Here is a 23,304-nt window from a genome sequence, read left to right on the forward strand (position 1 = left end):
TGGTTTCTTCTGTTGGGGTATGGTTTTTAAAATTTTTTATTTTCTTAACTAATTTTGAGATAGAAAATGTGAATTAACCAAGGGCAAAGAGAGAGAGAGAGAGAGAGAGAGAGAGAGAGAGAGAGAGAGAGAATCCCATGAGGTGCAGAGAGAGGGGAGAGAGTGCAGAGCCTGGAGCAGGGCTCAAGCTCACCCAAAGTGGTACTTGAGCTCACCCCTAGTGGGGCTCACCTATGCGGAGCTCACCCTATGCGGGGCTCAAACTCATGAACCATGAGATCATGACCTGAGCCAAAGTCGGATGCTTAACAGATTGAGCTACCCAGGCACCCCTGGAATATGCTTTTTTATTCAGTCTGACATCTCTCTGACTTTTAATTAGACTATGTATTTTTTAAAAAAAATAATTGGACTATGTATATTTAGGTCATTTGCATTTAATGTAATTTTTGATGTAGCTGGGTTTAAATCTAGATCTATTTGTTTTCTCATTCAATTTTTTAAATCTGTTCTTTGTTCATATTTTCCTCTTTCTCTACCTTGTTTTTGGATTGAATATTTTGTAGTATTCTTTTTTCTTTTCACTTTTGGCTTACTAGCTATACCTCTTTGTGTGTGTGTGTGTGTGTGTGTGTGTGTGTGTGTATGTGTGTGGTGGGGAAGGTGTTTGCTCTAGGATTTATACTATAAATTTTAACTTAACATAGTCTACCTTTAAATAATATTGTGCCACTTATTATGTAATACAAGAACTTTGCTTTTAAATTTTTTTTGTTTATTTAATTTTGAGAGAGAGAGAGAGAGAGAGAGAAAGAACAGGGGAGGGACAGATAGAGAGGGAGATACAGAATTTGAAGCAGTCTCCAGGCTCTGAGCTGTCAGCACAGACCGGATGAGGGGCTCCAACTCATGGACCCTGAGATCATGATCTGAGCTGAAGTCAGATGCTTAACTGACAGAGCTACCCAGGTGCCCCGTAATACAAGAACTTTAAAATAATATACTTCTGTGTTTCCTTTTTCTGTCCACTGTGTTATTATAGTATACATTTTACTTCCACAAGTGTTATAGACTCCACAATACATTGTGTAGTTCTTTTAAACAGTTATTTTTTAAAAAGTTAAAGTATGACAAAAAAAGATTTTTACATTTATTCTTATACTTATTATTTTAACTTTCTTCATTTCCTTTGGATAACTCTAAGTTTCCATCTGGCATTATTTTCCTTCTTCCTAAATAATTGGATTTACATTGTCTTGGATTGAAGATCTTCTGGCAACAAATTTTCTCAGCCTTTGTCTGAAAAATACTTATTTTGATTTCATTTTTAATTTAACTTTGATATTTTCACTGGATTTAAAATTCTAGGTTGACAGATTTTTTTCCTGCCTTTTAACACCTTAAAGATATCATTTTATTGTCCTCTGTCTTGTTTCTGATTGTTTCTGATAAGAAGTTTACATAGTGTTACCTCTATTCCCCTGTATGATATGTCTTTTTTTTCTCTCTGGATTTTTAAAAAGATTATCCTTGTCATGGTTTTGAGAAATTTGAGTTTTTCTGTGTGTTTAAATTTCTTTTTTTTCTTTTAACGTTTATTTATTTTTGAGAGACAGAGACAGCATGAGTGGAGGAAGGGCAGAGAGGGAGACAGAATCTGAAGCAGGCTCCAGGCTCTAAGCTGTCAGTGCAGATCTGGCCTGATGCTGGGCTCGAACACATGAACCATAAGATCATGACCTGAGCTGTGGTTGGACATTTAACCAGCTAAGCCACCAGGTGCCCCTAGATTTCTTAAAGTATATGCTTAGACACTTTGTTCAGTAATTTTGATTTGTGAATTTATTATAATTTCTATCAAATTTGGGAAAATTTCAGCCATAAAGTCTTTAAATTTGATTTTGTTCTCCTCTCCTCTTTTCTGGAGCTCCAAGTACACATATGCTAAAGAGTTCAATATTGTTCTACTAGTTATTGAGATGTTAGTATTTTGTTTTAGCCTTTTTCTCTTCTTCCTACCCTCTGTACTTCATTAGGATGGTTACTACTGTTACGTCTTCCAAGTTTATTCATCTTTTTTTCTGCAGTGTTTATTCTTCTCATTCAATGAGCTTTTCATTTCAAATAATGAATTTTAATCTCTAGATGATCTATGTTGTTTTTGTTTCTATTTTCTGTTTCTCTTTTCATATGTTCACATTTTCTTTTAAGTACTTATACATAGTTATGACATTTATAATTGTTTTATGTCTTTGAAAATTCCCTATCAAATCTATCATTTCTAAATCTATGCCTATTGACTGACTTTCCTTGTGGTTTTGAGTCACATTTTGCATATCTAATAATTATTTTTATTGGAAAATGAACATTGTGAATTTTCTTTGTTGGGTACTTGATTTTATTACCTTTCTTTAAAGCATGATTAGTTTTGTTTTGGCAGACAGTTAAGTTACTTGGAGATCAGATTGGTCCTCTTGAGGTTTATTTTATTTTATTTTATTTTATTTTATTTTATTTTATTATTTTTAATTTTATTTACTTAGAGAGAGAGAGAGAGAGAGAGAGAATGAATATCCCAAGCAGGCTCCGTAGTTTCAATGCAGAGCCCAATGTGTGGCTTGAACTCATGAACTGTGAGATCATGACCTGGGCTGAAATCAGGAATCGGACGCTTAACTGACTGAGCCACCCAGGCACCCCTTGAGGTTTATTTTAATTTTTTTTTCAGGGCAAGTCTTGAGGATACCTTAGCATTCCAGTATACTAGGGCTTCTTTGCTACATTACTAAACCATAACTCTTCTGATGACTCCTCTGAATGCTTAATGAATTCAGTGAGGTCTACCTAGTCTGGCTGATGAAAATTTAAATGATTTTTCAGATCTGTTTGGGCTCTGAGAATTTCTTGACTAACAGCATTCTGCTAAATCTTTCATAGCATTATGGAGCTTCACCCTATGCATGTACAAATATTATTCAGGCAATGACTTGAGGGAGACACTATGTGGATTTCTGAAGCTCTTTCTTCATATAGCTTCAGCATTTTCACATAGCTTCATATTTTTAGTGTTCTGCCTATCTTGGGCTTCTCAGACCTCAAATTTGGCAAGGCTTTGTTTGGATTACTCCTCCTTGCAACTACAGTTTGGAAGTTGCATCCAGGTGAACAGTGAGGGCAAACACATAATGATTTAATTTATTTCCCTTTTCTAAGGGAACATAATCTTGCATAGCTTGTAGTCCAATGTCTGAAAATAGCTGCTTAATATGTTTTGTCTATATTTTCATTTGTTTAAGTCAGTTATGCAATTTCCATAGCAGTTACTTGTTCATAGGTGTAAGAAGTCTAGAACAGTATTTATCACTGTGTGTGTTTGAGTTTGTGTGATCAGTTATATGTATATATTGTGTGCCTTCATATGGTTAATATGCCCCACAGACATTGCCTTAGTTGGCTTGGGCAGCCATAACAAAATATCATAGACTGGTGCTTAAGCAATAAAACTTTATTTTCTCATAGGTCTAGAGGCTAGAAATTTAATATCAGGGTGTTATCATGGTGGGGTTCTATTGAGAGTTCTCTTCTTGGCTTGAAGATGGCTGCCTTTTCACTAGGTCCTCACCTGGAAGGGGTAGAGGGGGAGTGTATGTGCTAGCTCTCTCGTGTCTTTTCTCGTAAGGGCACTAATCTCATCAAGAGGGTCCTACCCTCACGATGTCATCTAAATGTAATTACCTCCCAAAGGTTTCATTTCCAAATACCATCACATCGGGGCAGGGGTGGGGGGGGATAGAGTGTCAACATATGAATTTGAGGGGGGATACAATTCAGTCCTTAGCACACATTTCTCAGAAATATCTCTCATTACTCACAGGAATTATTTTTCAACTTATGTGGTAGCCACTCTTCTAAGATGTATTTTAGAATCTAAATGACAAAACTCCCACCTTCTATTCTATTAGTGCTACACAGTTTGAGAATTACTGCAGGCAATAGGGAACTCTTACATACAGATTTTTGAGCAGGAACTTGACCAAATGAAATGATGATATAGGTGTTTTTTTATAGTGCAAAGTTTTTAATTAGCTTCTGATTAGCTGTAAGATTTTTTTTTTTTTAATATTTATTGTCAAGTTAGCTAACATACAGTGTATACAGTGTGCTTTTGGTTTCAGGGGTAGATTCCTATGATCCATTGCTTACATACAACACCCAGTGCTCATCCCAACAAGTGCTTTCCTTAATGCTCATCACCCATTTTCCCCTCTCCCCCACCCCCCCCCCACCAACTCTCAATTTGTTCTCTGTATTTAAGAGTCTCTTATGGTTTGTCTCCATCTCTTTTTGAAACTATTTTTTCCCCTTCCCTTCTCCCATGGTCTTTTGTTAAGTTTCTCAATTTCCACATGAGTGAAAACAGATGATATCTGTCTTTCTCTAACTTATTTCACTTAATGTAATACCCTCCAGTTCCATCCATGTTGTTGCAAATGGCAGGATTTCATTCTTTCTCATTACCAAGTAGTATTCCATTGTATATATAAACCACATCTTCTTTATCCATTCATCAGTTGATGGACATTTGGGCTCTTTCCATAATTGGGCTATAGTTGAAAGTGATGCTATAAACATTGGGGTACATGTGCCCCTATGATATAGGTGTTTGAGGTAAGGGGGACTAAATGTGGGAGGGTGACAGTGACAGCAGGTTATTTAATGATCATTATGATAACCAGCTGAGGAGTTCTCTCAGGGTTCAGGTTCAGCAGAATTTGTCACTAGTCATTTTCTTAGCTGGTTGTACCCAAGCTTATCATTATCCTCAGCAACCAAAGCCTCAAACAGCTTCAGCACTGAGGAAATCTTCAGACTCATATGCTGAAATGCATTATCCATTCATGTATTCATCCAGAGTATATTTTATTTAATTGTTGTATCTGGCATTTCTAAGGAATATAAAATAAAGACTACTGCTCTTGCCCTTAAGAGGCTTATGGACTGTTTAGGGAGGCAAGATAAATATATTAGTTAAAATATAACCTAATAGTTTGTTATTTTGGTAATATTATACTGCTTTTATTTTTTAAAGTTTATTTATTTTAAGAGAGGAGAGTACAAGCAAGCAGGGGAGGGGCAAAGAGAGGGAGAGAGAGAATCCCCAGCAGGTTCTATGCTGACAGTGCAGAGCTCAATGTGGGGCTTAATCTAAGGAACTGTGAGATCATGACCTGAGCTTAAATCAGGAGTCAGACACTCAATCGACTAAGCCACCCAAGCACCCCAATACCTTACTGCTTTTAAAGTGAATTCTCATACCGTCTTTGGTCAAAAAGATAACCAATATATGGTCTTACAGACTGTCCATAAGCTATTGAGAAAGAAAAAGAATAGTCAGTGTGGGATGATATTAGCCAGAGAAGACTTTTCAGGAGAGATTTTTGAGTGTTTTCTTGAAAGATATGCTGAAGAAAAGGTGGAAGATCCTTTGGGCTACTAGAATCTCCTGGCAAATATCATAGGTGTTCAGGCTGACCCAGGCAGGGTAGAATTTGGACTTGAGGAGATATGACTGGTTAAAAGGAGGACCCCAGATAGTAGAAACCTTGAAGTTGAGGCTGAGGCATGTGGACTTGATGCAATAATTGAAGAGAGAACTGTGGGAGGCTCTTCTGTAATAAAGCGATGGAAGTTTTTGCCCTATGTTTTCTGTTTCCTTCTTTTTCTTCCACTTTCATGTAAGCCTATTTTTAAATTCACTTTTAACATGAATAAGGTTTTAAAATAAGTTTTATCCTTGCATTTTATTTTTTAAACCAGCCATAAATAGTTCTTCACCACAAAAATCTGTAATAAAATTTTAGGACCATAACCATTGAATTAATGTGTTAAACTAGTAACTGACTATCTTTTCTCTCACAGACATAATGCTAGACACTGAGAGGGGTACAAAGCTTCAGCATTTGTTTATTCACTCATTTAGTCTATCTATATCTTACGGTAGTTAAGAAGCATTGTCTATGTCTTCAGTGTCTTACAGTCTAGTGGTCAGAAGGGACTGAAATAAATGGCTGGTTGAATGCAGGTCACCTTTCTTCTCCTTGAGTTGTCACTCATTCATCCCTCAGGGCCTCTCTCTAGGGCTTTCTGATTGGCTTATGGACATGGGAAGGGAGGGCTTTCAATGGAAATCAGGAACAGTTTTGGGGTCTTGTAGGGCTGCTGAAGCCTCTATTCTCCTATCATAGAACTCCATGTTGACATATTTCCATGGAGATTTCTTGGTCATGCACGGTGTTTCTTTTCCTGGATTGTTGAGATTGTCATCTGAATCTATAATTGAGGTTCATGTAGAAAGGATGGAAAGAACATGAAAGATGTCACTTTCTTACATAGTTTTAGGGATAATGTCTAACTGTGTGAGGGAGGCATATTAAGTGAAAATCAATTATTTCACCAGCAGGTGGGAAGTACTTGCAGCTAAAGGATTTTAGTCTACAGTAAGCACATGCCATGCCATGTGACTACAGCTTAGAGTCAAATGCAGTTTTAGATTGTATTCGTAAAAGTATAGTATGCAAGATATTTGAAACAAAGAGTTTTGTTTTACTTTACATTGGCCAGTTTAAGTCTAAGGTGTTTTATTCATTTGTAGGTATCTGGTTTTAAGAGAAATATAGCAAACTGATTGATTGAAGCATTAAGGAATCAAATGTGAAAGTGAAAGGTTTTGAAACCAAATGCTATCTGGAATGGTTAAAGGAGGCCTATGTGTTGTTCTTGCAGAAGAAAGGACTAAAGCCACTTGAGAACCTTCATATTTCCAGCAGGCTGTCTCATGAACCAGGAATTAAGCTGGATCTGGGTAGATATGACAGATGGCATTAGGAGTAACTCATGGAAGTATCAGGGGAACACAATTTAGGTAGGGGAACACAATCAAAACTGTTCTTGGATGGACTAGTTTGTCCATTGGGGTAGTAAGTGCCTCATCACTGGATAGATTTGATGAACATCTGGAGAAAATGTGGAAGGCTCCAATATTGTTTGATTCAATGATTTTGTACCGTATGATGAGTCCTGTCACACCTCAGTGCCCTCTGGGTGATGATATGTAGATCTCATAGGAACCAGAGGAACTTGGATGAGTGGATACAGAAGATTACTGCCAGAGGCCCCAATTCTGAGTCATTTGAGCTACCCTTAGAAGCAGGCTAGAGAGAGGAAAAGAAAAAATTCCAAGAGGAAAAACACCTTCTGTTGCTCTTGGCAAACATTTGAAACAGCACCACCAGCCTTATGCAGCCCTACAGGGAGGAGGATGGCCCTTGGTGCATTGGCCCCTCTATCTGTCTGTATTTCCCAGGGCAGGAGGCTGTTCTTAGACAACCCCTACTCTATATCTGGGAGGTAATTAGGCCCTGGGGTGGTGGGTGAGTGAGTGGAGGTCTGTTGTCAGCAATAGGAGACAGAGGTTACACCAGCTCTGAAGCTGTGTCTGGTATTTCCTGGCAGCGGGATTGTCTCAGTTGTTCTTTCTCCCTTTGGCTTATGGGGGCTTTCTTGATCTCTAGAATGTATGAAACTCATCACCAGTACATGTGAGTATTCTAGAGTTTGCTGCTGATGTCTTCCCACACTCAGTATTAATGCATCCCTCGTTTACTGCCTTTGGTGGTTCTTTTTTCACATGTACTTGTCTTCTATCTCCAATAAACTGTAAAAATTCTGAGGTAAGGATTGGCTTATACTTTTTTAAATTAAGTTTTTAAAAATCTCCTTTCTTTTTTTAAAGTTTTGATTTTAATTCTAATGTAGTTAACATACATTGTTATATTAGTTTCAGATGTACAATATAGTGATTCAGCAATTCTATATATCAGCCTATGATCATCACAGCAAGTGTACTCCTTAATCCCTATCACCTATTTAACCCATCCATGCCCCTACCTCCCCTTTGGTAGCCATCAGTTTGTTCTCTATAGTAAAACTCTGTATGGATTTCTCTTTCTCTCTTTCCCTTTTTGCTCATTTGTTTTGTTTATTAAATTACATGTATAAGTGAATTCATATGGTATTTGTGTTTCTCTGACTGACTTATTTCACTTAGCATTATATTCTCTAGCTCCATTCATGTTATTGCAAATGGCAATATTTCATTCTTTTAGTGACTAAATAATATTCCTTTGTGTGTGTGTGTGTGTGTATACATATATACATACATTTACCTATAAACGGACATTTGAGCTGCTTCCATAGTTTGGCTATTGTAAATAATGCTGCAATAAACATAGGGGTACATGCATCCCTTTAATTTAGTTTTTGTATTTTTTTTTCACATAAATACCCAGTAGTGTAATTACTGGATCATAGGATAGTTCTATATTTAACTTTAAAAAAAAGTCTATTTATTTTGAGAGAGAGAGAGAGAGAGTGCGCGCGCAAGTGTGGAAGCAAGCAGGGGAGGGACAGAGAGAGAGAGGGGGAGAGAGCATCCCTAGGAGGCTGCACACTGTCAGTGCAGAGCCCAGCACGGGGCTTGATCCCACAAGCTGTAAGATCATGACTTGAGCTGAGATCTAGAGTTGGACAGTTAAGTGACTGAGCCACCCACTTGCCCCATTTTAACTTTTTCGGGAATCTCCATACTGTTTTTCCAGAGTGGCTGCACCAGTTTGCATTCCCACTAAGAGTACACAGGGTTCCTTTTTCTCCACAACCTTGCCAACACTTGTTTCTTGGTTTTGATTTTAGGGATTGGCTTATACTTTTGTGTGTCCTCCAGAACACTTATCTCAGTCCTCTTGCATAATAAATGTGCTTATTCAAGTATCAAGGATAAATGCCAATTTGTTAAAGTAGGTCTTTTTGTAGAGGGGATGATGTTGGCTAGTTTTTATGTAGAGAAGTTATGGACTCCTCACAATGAACATGAATCATTGAACACAAGAACTTTAAAAAAAACTCTTCAGTTGTTCAGACTGGCTTATAGGGTAGGTATTGAACAGCTGGAGGTCTTTCCTTTTCCAGCATTTGGAGATCATCTTTGAGGTGTGTTTGAGTCTGTTACAGTGAGTTTTAGGGACTGTGCTTCTGATGACGTGAGTTTACCCCAAGTCAATAATATACTACCTGCTCCCCATGATTTGGGCTGTTACTCCTCCTAGCAGAACAAATAGAAAGTTCTTCAAGAAGCCACGCATACCTATTAAGTCCCTAAGTGTCCAAGAGGAAGATAAGCCAAGAGGAGGGCTGCTAGAGTCATTACCAAGTGCAGTGTATGCGTGGGTTGCAGTGTAATGGTGACCTTGCACACCACATCTTTTTGGTCCTTTTATTTTTCCCTCTGAGGAAGGTTTTGGGGAAAGGAGAGGCAGCCTTGCACCCTTTAAAGGAGAGTCTTTTCAGGCAAAAGCAAGACATTGCAAAGCAAGCTTGTTTTTACTGCCTGGCTGCAGAGGTTCATTTAACGGGGAAACCAAGGAAACCACCTTTGAAAGGCTGCATGTGGACCAAATAATAGAATCTGAAGCCGTGTTGTTGTATTTTAAAAATAACAAAACTTGGCAGGTAATGGGAACACACCATGATTTAATTGCTTTGGGTATTAATTAAAAAAGGTAGAACAGGCTGTCAGGCAAGGATTCTCATGACTGTAGGAGTATTTGAATACTATCTTTGTGTGCGTGTGTGCGTGTGTGCGCGCGCGTGTGTGTGTGTGTGTGTGTCCATCCTATAAATCATCACAAAAACTGGAGAAGATGAAGAAACATGGCAAATTGATTTTACTGTCCAAACACTGTTGTCTGTAATAAGGTACCCCATGTCCCTGTGGGTCAGTGCTGGGCAGCATTCTCATACATTCAGCCTTATTTTTTCTTTTCTTGCTTCAGTGTCTTCATTCCTATTGTACAATTACCTTCCCTTGTGTCACTCAAACTATTTTTCCTCCTTGATATTTAACAACTGTGAAACACCAAACCATTGTCTGTCCCATTCTTTGAAACCATTCCTGACAGACCTAACCTACCTAGCTAGGTATTTGATCCTGTCTTCAGCCAGCCCTTGTATTCATCTAATCAGAATGGTTACTCATCTCTGGGAGACTTGCAAACTTTATGGCAAAAGCTAAGCTAATGAAGAAATGTCCAGTTGCCCTCAGTTCTATCTCTGTCAGGAGTGCTGAGCAGCCTTGGCTTACTTTTCCTCTGTTTTTCAGATGAGAGGAAATTAAAAAAAAAAAAAAAATGGCCATTGCTGTTCTTAACTAGCTGTGACCTTGAGAAAGTCATTTCTCAGTGTCATAATTTCTCATCTTTGAAATGAAGGGATGGATAGGATTATCTCTAAAGGTTCTTTTGGCTCTACCATCTGTGATTCTCCTCCAGCTTAGCATTCTCTGCCCATCCTCCATACCACACGGCACCATGGGTGAGCAATAGGCAAGAAATGGTTGTATTTCAAGGGAGGGAGAGGTCAGCCCAAGGAAGTGAAATGGCATTTGCAAAGTCCTGAGAAGCTGAGCTCTGCAGCACTGAAGAAATAATATGTTAATTCACTAAAATTTCCCAGTACAATGCCCTAAGCATTTTTGAGGAAAGAAGCTGTATGAATCTAATATGTAAGTGATTCTTTCATTCTAATTCATATACTTTCTACAGGTTACAAGGATGTCTCACTGGTATTCAAACTTGGGGTGTAGATTTTTTCACACTCTTGGTTTTTGTGTTTTTCAAGGCCCATTTTGATTGAACTGCAACAAGAAGGAGCAAGTGAGGGCCAGAGCTGATGTAGAGATGTGGGCTATGGGGCCATGGGTGGGACAATAGCCTGGCCTCGAACACAGGCTGAAGATGGATGGAGCCTGTTTCCTTCACTAGGCACCAGAGTTGTCTGAGGGGCATAGTATTCCTCAGCCTCTCTCCTAACAATTCAGAAGCCTGAAAAGCTGAAGGAAACTTCACGTAAGCCCAGTTAGGCCATGACTAAATACATGGTACTGTATGATGTGGGACACATGACTGGGGAAACAAAGAATACTAAGCACCTTTAACCTGGAAAGAGGAAGACTTGGGAATGGCATTGGAACACATTCCAACATTCAAGGACTATCATGTGGAAGAATTAGACTTGTTTTTGTGCTTTCACAGCACATTGTTGATGGACATCAGACAGATACTGGTTCAATGTCAATAAAAATGTTCTGATGGTGTGTCAGAAATTGAATAAGAATATTTGACACCTTTATAGTGTTTTACATCTGCAAAAGTGCTTTTCCTATCTAATTTAATAGGACTGTGATGTAGGTAGGATGATTATTATTATTATTATGATTCCTAACTTCACAGCACTATAGGCAGATAGAACTAAAGTTATTATTATTAGGATTATCATTATTATCACCAATACCATTGTTTTACTTTATTTTTTATTTTTTTAAGTTTATTTATTTATTTTGAGAGAGAGAGAGAGAGAGAGAGAGAACATGTGTGCACATGAGTTGGGGAGGGGCAGAGAGAGAGGGAGAGAGAAAGAATCCCAAGCAGGCTCCACACTGAACACAGAGTCCAATGTGGATCTTGATCTTACAAACAGTGAGATCATGACCTAAGCCCTGACCAAGAGCTGGTCACTTAACCAACTGAGCCACTCAGGCACCCCCAATACAACTGTTTTAGATCAGATACAAAAACAGAGACATAGTAAATAACTTCTTTAAAAACATGAAACTACTAAGTGGGTAAGTCTAAACCTATATTGTAAGCTTTTTATTAAATTTACACACTCCTCAAACTACAAAATAAGTGAAGAAACAAGATGCATGCTTTCAAATCTTTTATAATGGTCAGTCAGACCAGACCATGCTCTTGTTTAAACCCTTCCTGAATTTCTTTTCTGGTATATTAACTTCTGATTGCTAACTCCAAGGTCTCTCTGTCATTCTCATGGGCTTAGAATGGTCTTTTCCTAACCTTGGCTGTGTTCATCTGGGAAGCATCAGCAGGTGGGACTGGAACCTGGGGCACTAAGTGGCTAATTCAGGGTCTAATTTGTGGGGCCCCACAGAGCAGCTGAGTGCATCCCAGGGTGCACAGCTGGTTTCTCATAGTGCTGCTATTATAGTATTATTGGAAATGGCAAATGGGCATCAAGAAGTGGAGCCTCTTTGTGTAAGCTATAAGGAAAACTCAGCAGCAATAGTCCATACCCTTGGTAATTTTTGGCCTCAGGAAAGAGGTAAGGAATGGACAGTGGAGGGTGATACTGAACTCATTTTAGCTCATTTTAGTGAGGAGAAAACAATCCTAGGTTTTTTGTTCTTTGTTTTTAGATCTCTGGGGAATAATTCCTTATTTTGCCCCAGTTCTTAGCCAATTTCTGAAGTTTTTCATTTTGCCAAACCCAAATATCTCTTGCTGACATTTAGTGAGTTGGTAACATTTACTGAGCACTTGCTATATGGAGTGTGGATAGGGAAATGCAGAAAAACATATGTACATGCTCCCTGGACTCAATTTACCAAAAGAACAAAGAATTACAATAGTTGGCATTCTGATGGAAGTGTCAAAAATGCACAAAAAGAGCCATAAAAACTGGGGCACACATTGATTTGCTATACAATAATGTTTTTTATTTTTATTTTTTATTTTTGGGAGAGAGAGAGAGAGAGAAGGGGAAAGGCAGAGGAAGAGACAGAGATAATCTTAATCAGGCTCCATGCTTAGCACAGAGCCTGATGTGAGGCTTGATCCCACAACCCTGGGATCAAGACCTGAGCTGAAATCAAGAGTGGGGTGTTCAACCGACTGAGCTACTCAGGTGCCCCTATTTTTAAAAAATTATATATTTTTAAATGTCAAGAGCATGTGAGAGGCTAGATAGGAGTAGGTTTGGAACAAAAGGCCAAGGACAGCCTTCCATGTCTTGGGTTTTTTCTTCTTTTTAAACTCTTTGTCCCCACTGCTAGTTGGCATAGTCTAGCTCTCTCCTCCCTTGTTTCTTACATCATCTTGCGATTGTTATGTTCTGAGAGCCTGTCAGTCCAAAGTTTTTTCTATTTCTCTCAGCTGGCCTAGGGGCCTGCAGGCAAGCAGGTCACCTTGCAACCCCCTCCCCCCCCCCCCCAAATGCACAGAGGCATGAGATGGTTTTGCAGAGAAGCTGTTTGGACATCTGATCCAGATACGAAGAGCTGCAGGCCAGTTGCCTGTGGTGAGGGCTGGTGATGTGAAAGCGTGACTGGGAAGGACTATAGTCAGGGAAGGCACCTTGGCAGAGATGGGCTGTCAGCCACATTCTGAAGTTAGTGAATGTCTGGCTTAGGGAGACAGGGGGATAGAGACAGAAACTTGGAGAGAGCAGGATGGAGCCAAACTTGAGCATGAGAAGGAAGAAGGCCAAAGGTGTTATAGTGAAGATCATAATAATTCAGATATTTAGAATTTGAGTCCCTGTTCCTATCCCCACACTCTTTTCTTGTCCCTCACAATCAGAATACCCTGACATCTTTTTATTGCACTGCTCTTAGGGGCAGATGGATGGAGGTGGGAAAAAGAAGTCCATTGGATTTCTGATTGATTCTTCTGAACTTGCCTAGCAAAAACAATAATCTTAAAAGCTGAGGCTTTACATTTTTGTTTAAATCTCAAGTGCTTGGCTTTAAATATCAAGAGCCAAAGTCTAGAGAGCTGAAATTTTAGAAGGTAGGATGACACAACTTATTCCCTACTCAAAAGGAGATAAAAATGTGACCAGTTGGGGGAAGGATAACCAAAACAGATAATGCTGGAACTTTGGAGTTTCTGTGAAGAAGTTCAACATCCCTATACTCTGGGCTGAATTATGGGAGTGGGTAGGACTGGGTAACTGAAATTGTAAATGGATTGAAAGGAGTTCCAACAGTAATAGACACCTGTGCCTCTCTCTCCCTGGACTGTGGCCCAAAGCCCAAGTTATACCTGTTCCCAACAGGGCCCTGGGCTGTAGAGTAGTGATGGTTGGGGAAAGTCTAATTAGCAGATCTGAGGACAGCTTCATGGAATACCACACAATCCTATGCTCTCCAAAGTGGTAGCAGCGGAGGGCATCCAAAGAGTTTCCATGATGCCCACAATGACAGCAAAAGTGACTGGGAATAAGCTGGTAGATTCTAAGGAGACTGGGCTTGGATTCTGCAAAGAAGATGCAGGATGCATGTACCTCTTGGTAAGATGCTATAGCAGGATGATGAATGGTGAGGACCAGAGGAAATAAGGTATGCCTCACTGGAGGCAGCCAGGACAGGGGACAGCTCAAAGATCAGATGTCTTTCCCCAGAATCCAGGAATATGCCTGACCTTTACCAAAATAGAAACAAATTTATACATTTATAAATTTATTTATTTATTTATTTATTTATGTTAATGTTTATTTATTTTTTGAGAGAGAGACAGTGTGTGAGCAGGGGAGGGGCAAAGAGAGAGGGAACCACAGAATCTGAAGCAGGCTTCAGGCTCTGAGCTGTCAGCACACAGCCCGATGTGGGGCTTGAACCCACGAACTGTGAAATCATGACCTGAAGTGAGACACTTAACAGACTGAGCCATCCAGGCACCCCAGAAATGTATTCTTTAAAAAATTTTTAAAGTCTATTTATTTAATTTTGAGAGAGAAAGAGAGAGAGAAAGAGAGCCCACAAGAGGGGGAGGGGCAGAAAGAGAGAGGGACAGAAGATCTGAAGTGGGCTCTGTGCTGACAGAAGCAGGCTCTGTGCTGACAGCAGAGAGCTGGGTGCAGGACTTGAACTCATGAACCATGAGTTGAAGTTGGAAGCTTAACCAAATGAGCCACCAGGTGCCCCCCAAAATAGAAGTTTAGTACATTCCCAGCAGGAAGGAAAGAGAAGGGGTTGGAGGTGGGTGGGAGAGTGTATATCTCAAAGTAATCCTAATTAAATCCTAAAAAGGCTGAGTAATCTTGAATAAGAAAGATTAAGATTTCTGTGACAGAGAAAGAAATAAGAACTCCTGCGCTAAATTCTGTTATAGACAATAAAAATCTTTCTTTCTTTCTTTCTTTCTTTAAATACACAATCATGGACTGCAAAAGAAAGAAAGAAAGAAAGAAAGAAAGAAAGAAAGAAAGAAAGAAAGAAAGAAAGAAAGAGAGAGAGAGAGAAAGAAAGAAAGAAAAGAAAGAAGAGAGAAAGAGAGAGAGAGGTGGTACTGTGCACTTCCATTAGAAGTGATGTGATATTTGTCTTTGTGTAATATTAGTAGCCCTTAATGATCAGTATTCATATTTAATTCATTAGAACTTGCAAATTTAAGATATCCTAAAATTTCTCTCTCTTCCTTCCTTCCTTCCTTCCTTCCTTCCTTCCTTCCTTCCTTCCTTCCTTCCTTCCTTCCTTCCTTCCTTCCTTCCTTCCTTTCTTTCTTTCTTTCTTTCTTTCTTTCTTTCTTTCTTTCTTTCTTTCTTTCTTTCTTTCTTTCTTTCTCAGTCTATGATTGTGTATTTAACTTTCCACACAGGTTTGTCTAGATGGAGTGAAGATACCAAAATGGAGTAGGAGACAGATCAGAAACCTCAAGAGGGGAAACTCAAGGCATATAGGAGCGAATTATGGTGAGAACTTGCCTAGTTTCCAAGAGGTGGATAGGAATGGGAGAAGGCATGCTAATGTTGCACAGAGAGGGCTACATGGGGACTCCAGTTAGTTTCCCTACACATTGATCTGTTCAGTTGAAAGCTCTTGTCATGCCCTCAAATAGCTCTTCCCATGGAATCATTATGAACCCAAAGATGGCTTTGGCCTCTTGCCCACCCTCCCAGCAATGAACACACACAGCCTGTTGGTCAGTGTTGTGAGAGAGACTCCCATACTTGAGACCTGGACTCAGTGTGTGGGTTGTGCTTCTCCAGGCACTGCCTGTGACCAGATAGCACCAGACCTAGACATTGGGCATCTGCTCCTGCTGGGTCTGCAGATAAGGATAGGGCAGTAGAAGGTGAGATGTACCCTGCTCTGAATCAGAGTACAATGACAGGCAGATAAGCACATGTAAAATGAAACCACCAAACCCACTTCTACTTCTGATCACTGAGCAGCCACCTCAGAAATGTAATAGGAAAATTATTTGGAAGCTATTTCTCTGTATCAAGACAGATTTGTATGAGGAGAATGGAGTTAGGGTGTCATCTCCTGGTTCTGTGGTCTCCCTGTATTTCCTTGGCCAACAACACTTTTAGCCTTTGCTTCTTCACTTCCTCTTTCTTTTGGTTTGCCTTTCATCCCCCAATGCTTGATCTCCAGTTGGGGTTCTCTGAGTTTCAGTTTTGCATCCCAGTAAAAAATGGGATTCTCCTTCCAGAGGAGGACCTAGGTTTTTCTTTGTAATTTACTATATCTTTATAAAGTTCAGAGAACATCCTCAGATCCTAGACTGTTTATAACTTCTGAGTTTCACTTTCTCTCAGCAGGTTTTCTTATGGAGCAGGTTTGTTAGAATAGAATGAGCTGCTGCTGGATGAGTGAAATATGCAGAAGGATTTCACATATTAACAGGATTGATTAATCCATGTGTAGACACCATGACATCAGGGTTCTGAGGGAACAGTATGAAGTTTGGAAAAGTTTTTATGGGGCTTAGCCTCTAATAGGTGATAATAGGACCCAGGAGGCTCTCAGATAAACTAATTATAATTACAATGCTAATGAACATGTTACATATAACTTCCTGAATTACTTTTTGAATGGATAGCCATGATCTTTTATTTTTATACATGTATTTTATTTCTGTAATTTGGGGGAGAGGGCTTCAGGTTTAGAGAGTTGCATTAATTACCCTCCTCTGTTTGTGGAATATAATTATCATCACTCATTGCATTTACTTTCTTATATTATTATTTTTTTATTACATATTATTTATAACATATTATGTTGTATTACACAACATTGACATTTGTGCTGAAATGCTCAATCTATGACCATAAGAATGCACATATCTATGAGGAATAGGATGTTTTATGTTTCTTTAAAAAATTATTATGGAGAATTTAAAACATTTACTGGAAAAGACAGATGGCCTAATGAATCCCCTACTCTTATCCTTATCCTACCTATCACTCAGCTTGAATGTTTATAAATGCATGGCTCCTATTTTCCCCTACTATATTGTTCCTTTCCATCTCCTCATTTTTTTAAGGCAATCCCAGGTGTACAATTTAATCTATATATTTCAGTATCTCTTTCTGAAAGACAAAGACTTCCCTTTTTAAACATGACCATAATGCCATTGTCGGACCTCAAAAATCATCAATAACCTGTAATAGTACCAAGTATCCCGTCATTGTCCACAATTGCCTGATTGTACTATAAATGTTCTTTTTTTTTGTTTATTTTTATTTGTTTATACTATGTTTGAATCAAGATCCAAACAAGGTCTATGTATGATAATTGGTGACTATGTTTCTTAAATTTCTTTTAAGCTATAGTTTCCATTCCATTTCTTTTTGTCCTTGGCAGTTTTTGTTGTTGATGAGATGCAGTGGTTTCCTAGTAAGAGTTTCCCACCATTTGTTGTTGTTGTTGTTGTTGTTGATTGCATCCTTTGATAGTGTTTATTTAACATGTTCCTCTGTCTCTGGTATTTCTACAAATTATATATTAGATCTAGAGGTTTGATCAGATTCAAGTTTGATTTTGGAGAAGGACTGACTACTTCATAGGTGGTACTGTGCACTTCCATTAGAAGTGATGTGATATTTAATTGTCTTTGTGTAATATTAGTAGCCCTTAATGATCAGTACTCATATTAATTCATTAGAACTTGCAAATTTAAGATATCCTAATTCTATGATTTCTTTTTCAACATTACTTTGGCTATTCGGGGTCTTTTCTGGTTCCATACAAATTTTAGAATTGTTTGTTTTAGCTCTGTGAAGAATGCTGGTGTTATTTTGATAAGGATTACATTAAATTCATTAGAACTTGCAAATTTAAGATATCCTAATTCTATGATTTCTTTTTCAACATTACTTTGGCTATTCGGGGTCTTTTCTGGTTCCATACAAATTTTAGAATTGTTTGTTTTAGCTCTGTGAAGAATGCTGGTGTTATTTTGATAAGGATTGCATTAAATGTGTAGATTGCTTTGGTTAGTATAGACATTTTAACAATATTTGTTCTTCCAATCCATGAGCATGGAATGTTTTTCCATTTCTTTGTGTCTTCTTCAATTTCTTTCATAAGCATTCCATAGTTTTCAGTGTACAGATCTTTTACCTTTTTGATTAGGTTTATTCCTATGTATCTCATGTTTGTTTGTGTGCGTGTGTGTGTGTGCAATTGTACATGGGATCAATTCCTTGATTTCTCTTTCTGCTGCTTCATTATTGGTGTGTAGAAATGCAACAGATTTCTACAGGCAACACAATGGCACTAAATTCATATCTTTCAATAATCACTCTAAATGTAAATGGACCAAATGTTCCAATCAGAAGACATAGGGTATCAGAATGGATAAAAAACAAGATCCATCTATATGCTGCCTACAAGAGACTCAGTTTAGACCTAAAGACACCTGCAGATTGAAAGTGAGGGGATGGGGAACAATCTTTCATGCTAATAGATGTCAAAAGAAAGCAAGAGTAGCCATACTTATATCAGACAAACTAGATTTTAAAACAAAGACTGTAACAAGAAATGAAGAAGGGCATTGTATCATAATTAGGGGGTCTATCCACCAAGATCTAACAATTGTAAATATTTATGACCCCAATTTGAAAGCATCCAAATATTTAAATCAATTAATAACAAAAATAAAGAAGTTCAGTGATAATAATATAATTAAAGTAGGGGACTTTAACATCCCACTTACAACAATGGACAGATCATCTAAGCAGAAAATTAACAAGGAAACAATGGCTTTGAATGACACACTGGACCAGATGGACTTAACAGATATATTCAGAACATTTCATCCTAAAGCAGCAGAATACACATTCTTCTCGAGTACACATGGAACATTCTCCAGAATAGACTACATACTGGGTCACAAATCAGCCCTCAACAAGTACAAAAACGCTGAGATCATACAGTGTGTATTTTCAGACCACAACTCTATGAAACTTGAAATCAACAAGAAGAAAAAATTTGGAAAGACCACAAATACTTGGAGGTTAAAGAACATCTCACTAAAAAATGAATGGGTTAACCAAGAAATTGAAGAGGAAATTAAAAAGTACATGGGAGCCAATGAAAATGATAACACCACAGCCCCAAACCTCTGGGACGCAGCAAAGGTGGTCATAAGAGGGAAGTATATAGCGCTCCAGGCCTTCCTAAAGAAGGAAGAAATGTCTCAAATACACAACCTAACCTTATAGCTAAAGGAGCTGGAAAAAGAACAGTAAATAAAGCCTAAAGCCAGAAGAAGAAGGGAAATAATAAGGATTAGAGCAGAAATCAATCAAAATAATAATAAAAAATACCAGAACAGATCAATGAAACTAGGAGCTGGTTCTTTGAAAGACTTCACAAAATTGATAAACCCTTAGCTAAACCTATGAAAAAGAAAAGGACCCAAATAAATAAAGTCATGAATGAAAGAGGAGAGATCACAACCCGCACTGCAGAAATACAAACAATAATACAAGAATATTATAAGCAATTATATGCCATCAAATTGGGTAATCTGGAAGAAATGGATAAATTCCTAGAAACATATAAACTACCAAACTGAAACAAGAAGAAATAGAAACTTTGAACAGACCCATGATCAGTAAAGAAATTGAATCAGTAATCAAAAATCTCCCAATAAACAAGAGTCCAGGGCCAGATGGCATCCCAGGAGAATTCTATAAACCATTAAAGAAGAGTTAATACTTATTATTTTGAAACTGTTCCAAAAAATAGAAGTGGAAAGGAAACTTCCAAACTCATTCTGTGAGGCCTGCATTACCTTGATTCCAAAACTAGACAGAGACCCCACTAAAAAGGCAAACTACAGACCAATTTCCCTGATGAACATGGATGCAAAAAGCCTTAAAAAGATACTAGCAAACAGAATCCAACAGTATATTAAAAGAATTATTCACTATGATTGAGAGGGATTTCTTCCTCAGCTGCAAGGGTGGTTCAATCTCTGCAAATCAATCAATGTGACACACCACATTAATAAATGAAATAATAAGAACTACATGATCCTCTCGATAGATGCAGAAAAGGCATTTGACAAAATACAGCATCTTTTCTTGATAAAGACCCTCAAGAAAGTAGGCATAGAAGGAACACACTTCAACATCGTAAAGGTCATATATGGAAGACCCACAGCTAATATCATCCTCAGTGGGGAAAAACTGAGTTTCCCCCTAGGGTCAGGAACACGACAGGGATGTCTACTCTCACCACTCTTGTTTAACATAGTACTGGAAGTCCTAGCCTCAGCAATAAGACAACAAAAAGAAAGAAAAGGCATCCAAATTGACAAGGAAGAAGTCAAACTTTCACTCTTCACAGACATGATACTTCACGTGGAAAATCCAAAAGACTCCACCAAAAAACTGTTAGAACTGATACGTGAATGCAAATGAAGTCAAGTAAGTCACAGATCCATTTGAAATTTATTCTGGAATGCAGTATGAGCAATAGATTTGATCTTATCTTTTCCTATATTACTATATAGTTATACTAAGTTTTCCACTGATTTGAGATGCTGTCATTACCATATACTAAATGCTTGTGTCATATATGTTAATATCTAGGTCATTTTCCAGGTTTTATTTTATGTTCATATAACAATACCAAACATATGTAAAAAAAATATATATATATATAAATTTGTGATACATATATATTTGTTTTTTGTAACTAACATGCAGTGTTATATTAGCATCATGTGTACAATATAATGATTCAACAATTCTATACATTGCTCATTGCTCAAGATATTTTATTAGAGAGGTTTATTGTAGAGTTGAATTCCGACAGGACTATTCCCCTTACTCTGACATAGTTATTTCTCCTCATTTTAAGGCTTTTTTCCTGGTAATTCTTGCTTGTTTGTTCTTCTAAATGAACTTCATAATCAATGTGTCTGACTCAAAAGAGAATTAGCTGATGGCATTTTTATTGAGATTGCATTACACTTAGAAAATATCTTATAAAAAACTGACATCTTTGGGGGCACCTGGGTGGGTCAATCAGTTAAGCATCCAACTCTTGGTTTGGGGTAGGCCATGATCTCATGATTTGTGAGTTCAAGCCCCACACTGGGCTCAGCACTGACAGCATGGAGCCTGCTTGGGAATCTCTCTTTCTCCCTCTCTCTCTGCTCCTCCTACTCTTCCTCTCTCAAAATAAATAAAAATTTAAAAAGTATATAGAAAATAAAACCCTGACATCTTTGAGATGCTGATCCTTCCTATCCCCACACATGGTATTTCATTTCATTTGTTCAAATCTATGTTTGTTTTTTTCTGAATGTTTTATGGTTTTCCTTGTACAGATTTTGGGCATTTCTTGTAGGTTTATGGCTAGGTATTTTATTTTATTTTTGCTACAATGAAAGGGGTTTTTAAGAGAAAAACCTCTTCCTTTAGCCTTCTAACTGGGTCTCTTGGTTTATGATAATTTTAATGCCTGCTATTTTACTAAGTTTTCTTATTATTTGTAGTAGTTTTCTCAGGGATGCTTTTCAAATTTTTAGATAATATTATATACAGGTGAAGAGTTTTTACCTCTTTTGTTCCAATTCTTTTTCCTCTAGATGCTTTCTCTCATCTAATTAAATTAGTTCTAAGACAGTGTGAAATATAGGAAGAGATAGTGCTTGTGTTGTTCCTGAATTTAGCAGAGAAGCTTTTGGTGTTTCCTTATTTGTAAGACGTTGGATTTGGGACTTTTTGTTTTTTGGTTTCTTTTTATGTCTATTGGGTCAGCATTGATATTAGCTAATAATCTCTTCTTTCCCCTCCCTTTCCTTCCACTCAATCTATTTTGAAATAGCCTCCTTTTAGTCCTAATTAATTCCCAATCAGTGAGCTTATTTTACTCTTCACATATTCTTTCCAGCCTCCCTCTGTTTTTTCATGGTTATACTGCACAGGAGTTGTCAAAACATATAGCTCTAACATATCACCTTATGTATCTTATATACCCTCCTTTGTAACTATAACTTAGTCTTAGATTTACCAATTAATATACACTTAATGTTAAAAAATTCATTTTTAGTTGTTTGTCCCTAGTGTATAAAAGTGGAATTAATTTTTGTAAATTGACCTTGTAACCTGCAACCTTGCTATAATTTATTTATTAGTTCTAGGGAGTATTTGTGGCTTCCTGGGGACTTTTTTACATACACAATCATGTCTATTTCATTGTAGATATTTCCTACCTTTTAATTCATTGCAAGTCTATTTCCTTTACCTCCCTCAGCATATTTATACTAGTTGCTTTAAAGTCTTTGAGAATTCTAACATCTGGGTCATCTCAGGGTTGGCATATATTGATTATCTTTTTCTTTGAGAGTGGGTCACATTTTCCTGAGTCTTCCTTTGTTGCATAACTTGGGATTGTATACTGGACATTGTGAATGTTATATTGCAGAAACTCTGCATTCTGTTATATTTCTCTGAGGAGAGTTGGTGTTTTGTTTTGTTTTAGCAGATGATTAATTCAGTTTAGACTCAGATCGCCAGCTGTCATGCCTGTGCTGCATGGTAGTTCAGATCTTACCTCAGTTCTTCACAATTTACTTTCAGTTTGTTCCACATATGCATGGTTCAAGTGTCAGCCAGAGACTTGGGCTGGGTTTATATATAGAGTTTGAGATTCTCCTTTTCTTAATCTTTCTCTTTTCTGGGGTTCCCCCTTACTTTCTGGCAGCCCTGGTGGTCCTGGCTTCTTTGCATGGGTCCCATGGTCAGAAAGATGGTGGACCTGCTACCAGAATGTCAGCTAGCTCACACCAGCATTGCTGCAACTGTGTTTTCCCTCAGGGAAAAGCCACCATAGGCAGAGAACTCATTCTGTACTGGTCACTTGCTTCAATTTTTATTCTTCTCCAAATAGGCCTGCCTTCGTTCAGTCTTCAGAGTTCCCTGAATTTTTTGTTGTACGTTTTCTCAGGGTTTATAGCTGTTATTTGGTAAGGTAAGTGTTTACTCCTCCTCACCAGAAGCAGCACTTTTTAGTACTTGAAAAGGCTTTGAAAGGGAATCTAGCCTGGGGCAGGCCCAGTGGGGATTATTTTTGGTCATAAGAGTCTTTCAACAATGATTTCTCCACTCCATCTATGGCAAAGCCTGCCTTCTCTGGATTGAGGC

General features: G+C 38.0%; 1 protein-coding gene across 1 annotated transcript in view; it reads left to right on the top strand.

Annotated features, from left to right (window-relative positions):
• Positions 1-23,304, top strand: part of CACNA1E (calcium voltage-gated channel subunit alpha1 E) — a 660,165-nt gene that overhangs the window by 121,551 nt on the left and 515,310 nt on the right. The window contains exon 20 of the mRNA XM_086694634.1: positions 15,510-15,603. Within this exon, the coding sequence (XP_086550760.1) occupies positions 15,510-15,603 (94 nt within the window). The remainder of the gene's footprint in view (positions 1-15,509; positions 15,604-23,304) is intronic.

The sequence above is a fragment of the Puma concolor genome, chromosome E4 (genome assembly GCF_028749965.1).
Source record: "Puma concolor isolate L17-30 chromosome E4, mPumCon1.1.hap2, whole genome shotgun sequence".
Classification (NCBI taxonomy): domain Eukaryota; kingdom Metazoa; phylum Chordata; class Mammalia; order Carnivora; family Felidae; genus Puma; species Puma concolor.